This window comes from Antrostomus carolinensis, unplaced genomic scaffold (assembly GCF_000700745.2).
Source record: "Antrostomus carolinensis isolate BGI_N321 unplaced genomic scaffold, ASM70074v2 scaffold12407, whole genome shotgun sequence".
Classification (NCBI taxonomy): Eukaryota; Metazoa; Chordata; class Aves; order Caprimulgiformes; family Caprimulgidae; genus Antrostomus; species Antrostomus carolinensis.
The window spans coordinates 1-1032 of NW_010329521.1; the positions used below are offsets into that span (position 1 = coordinate 1).

Sequence of the window (1032 nt, forward strand, 5' to 3'; positions counted from 1 at the left end):
GGCTCTCTGGGAATGGCAGTTTCAGCTTCAGAATCAGGCACTCATCTTGTGGTTCCTCCTGTGCAGATGTGTTCATGGCAAGGAGGTGTCCAGGCTTTCTTCAGACCTGAGGGGTGGCAGGCAATGCAGTGTGTGGGGCTTGGGAATGAGCTGAATCTCTGTTAATCAGGTGCCATCGTTAGGACTCTTGACTATCTCATTGGCATGTCCTTCTAAGATGGGATTTGTCTTCCAGAGTGCAAAAGGAGCCATGTGTTTCCTTGTGTCATGTGATATAGTTTGTGGTCTCTGGTGGATCCCTTTGTTCTCAGCAGTGTCTTGCTGTTTTCAGGGTAATATGGGTGTGCGATCATTCTCCACCTCTGATAGTCTCAAACTTAGGGCACCTGGGACTGAGGGACAGACCAGCTGCCTTCACTCTACACTAAGCCACAGGCATCCTCTTGCCTCACAGGACTCACTCTGTTCTCCCTGGGTGCAACAGAAATGCTGAGAAGTTTCTGACATCCAATAGTCCTGAAGTGAGTTAGAGGGAGGATTAAAAACCAATAAAATATTCAAACTGCCTTTTGCCATCCCTGTTCTTTAGCATCTGGAGTGCAGGTGCTGGCAAGCACTTCTGCATTGGGAGTGGTTTCTTATGACATGGTCCGCCAGACAAAGAAAAGGTCCAGCAATGGAGCTGAAGGAAGGTCTTCAAGGAAATGAATAGGGGGTTGTCTTTATGTAGCAGGGGAGCATTGTATGAGAAATGGCTTTGATTTTGCTCACAGAAGTCTCTCCTGACTTGTCACTGTCTTTCCTTTTTTGCATAGTGCACAGTGCCCAAAGGGACCAAATGTCCAATGCCAGCTACATTAATGGATTCGTCCTTCTGTCATTTGCAGACTCATGGGAGCTGCAGCTCTTGCACTTCTGGATCTTCCTGGGCATCTACCTGGCTGCCCTCCTGGGAAATGGCCTCATCATCACCGCCATAGTCTGTGACCACCACCTTCAGACCCCCATGTACTTCTTCCTCCTCAACCTCTC

At 48.6% G+C, this 1032-nt stretch overlaps 1 protein-coding gene across 1 annotated transcript in view; it reads left to right on the forward strand.

The window, feature by feature from the left end:
* The first annotated feature begins 829 nt into the window (after positions 1–829).
* Positions 830–1032, forward strand: part of LOC104528562 (olfactory receptor 14J1) — a 1136-nt gene continuing 933 nt past the window's right edge. The window contains exon 1 of the mRNA XM_029086111.1: positions 830–1032. This exon is cut by the window's right edge and continues 564 nt beyond it. Within this exon, the coding sequence (XP_028941944.1) occupies positions 839–1032 (194 nt within the window). The 5' untranslated portion in view covers positions 830–838.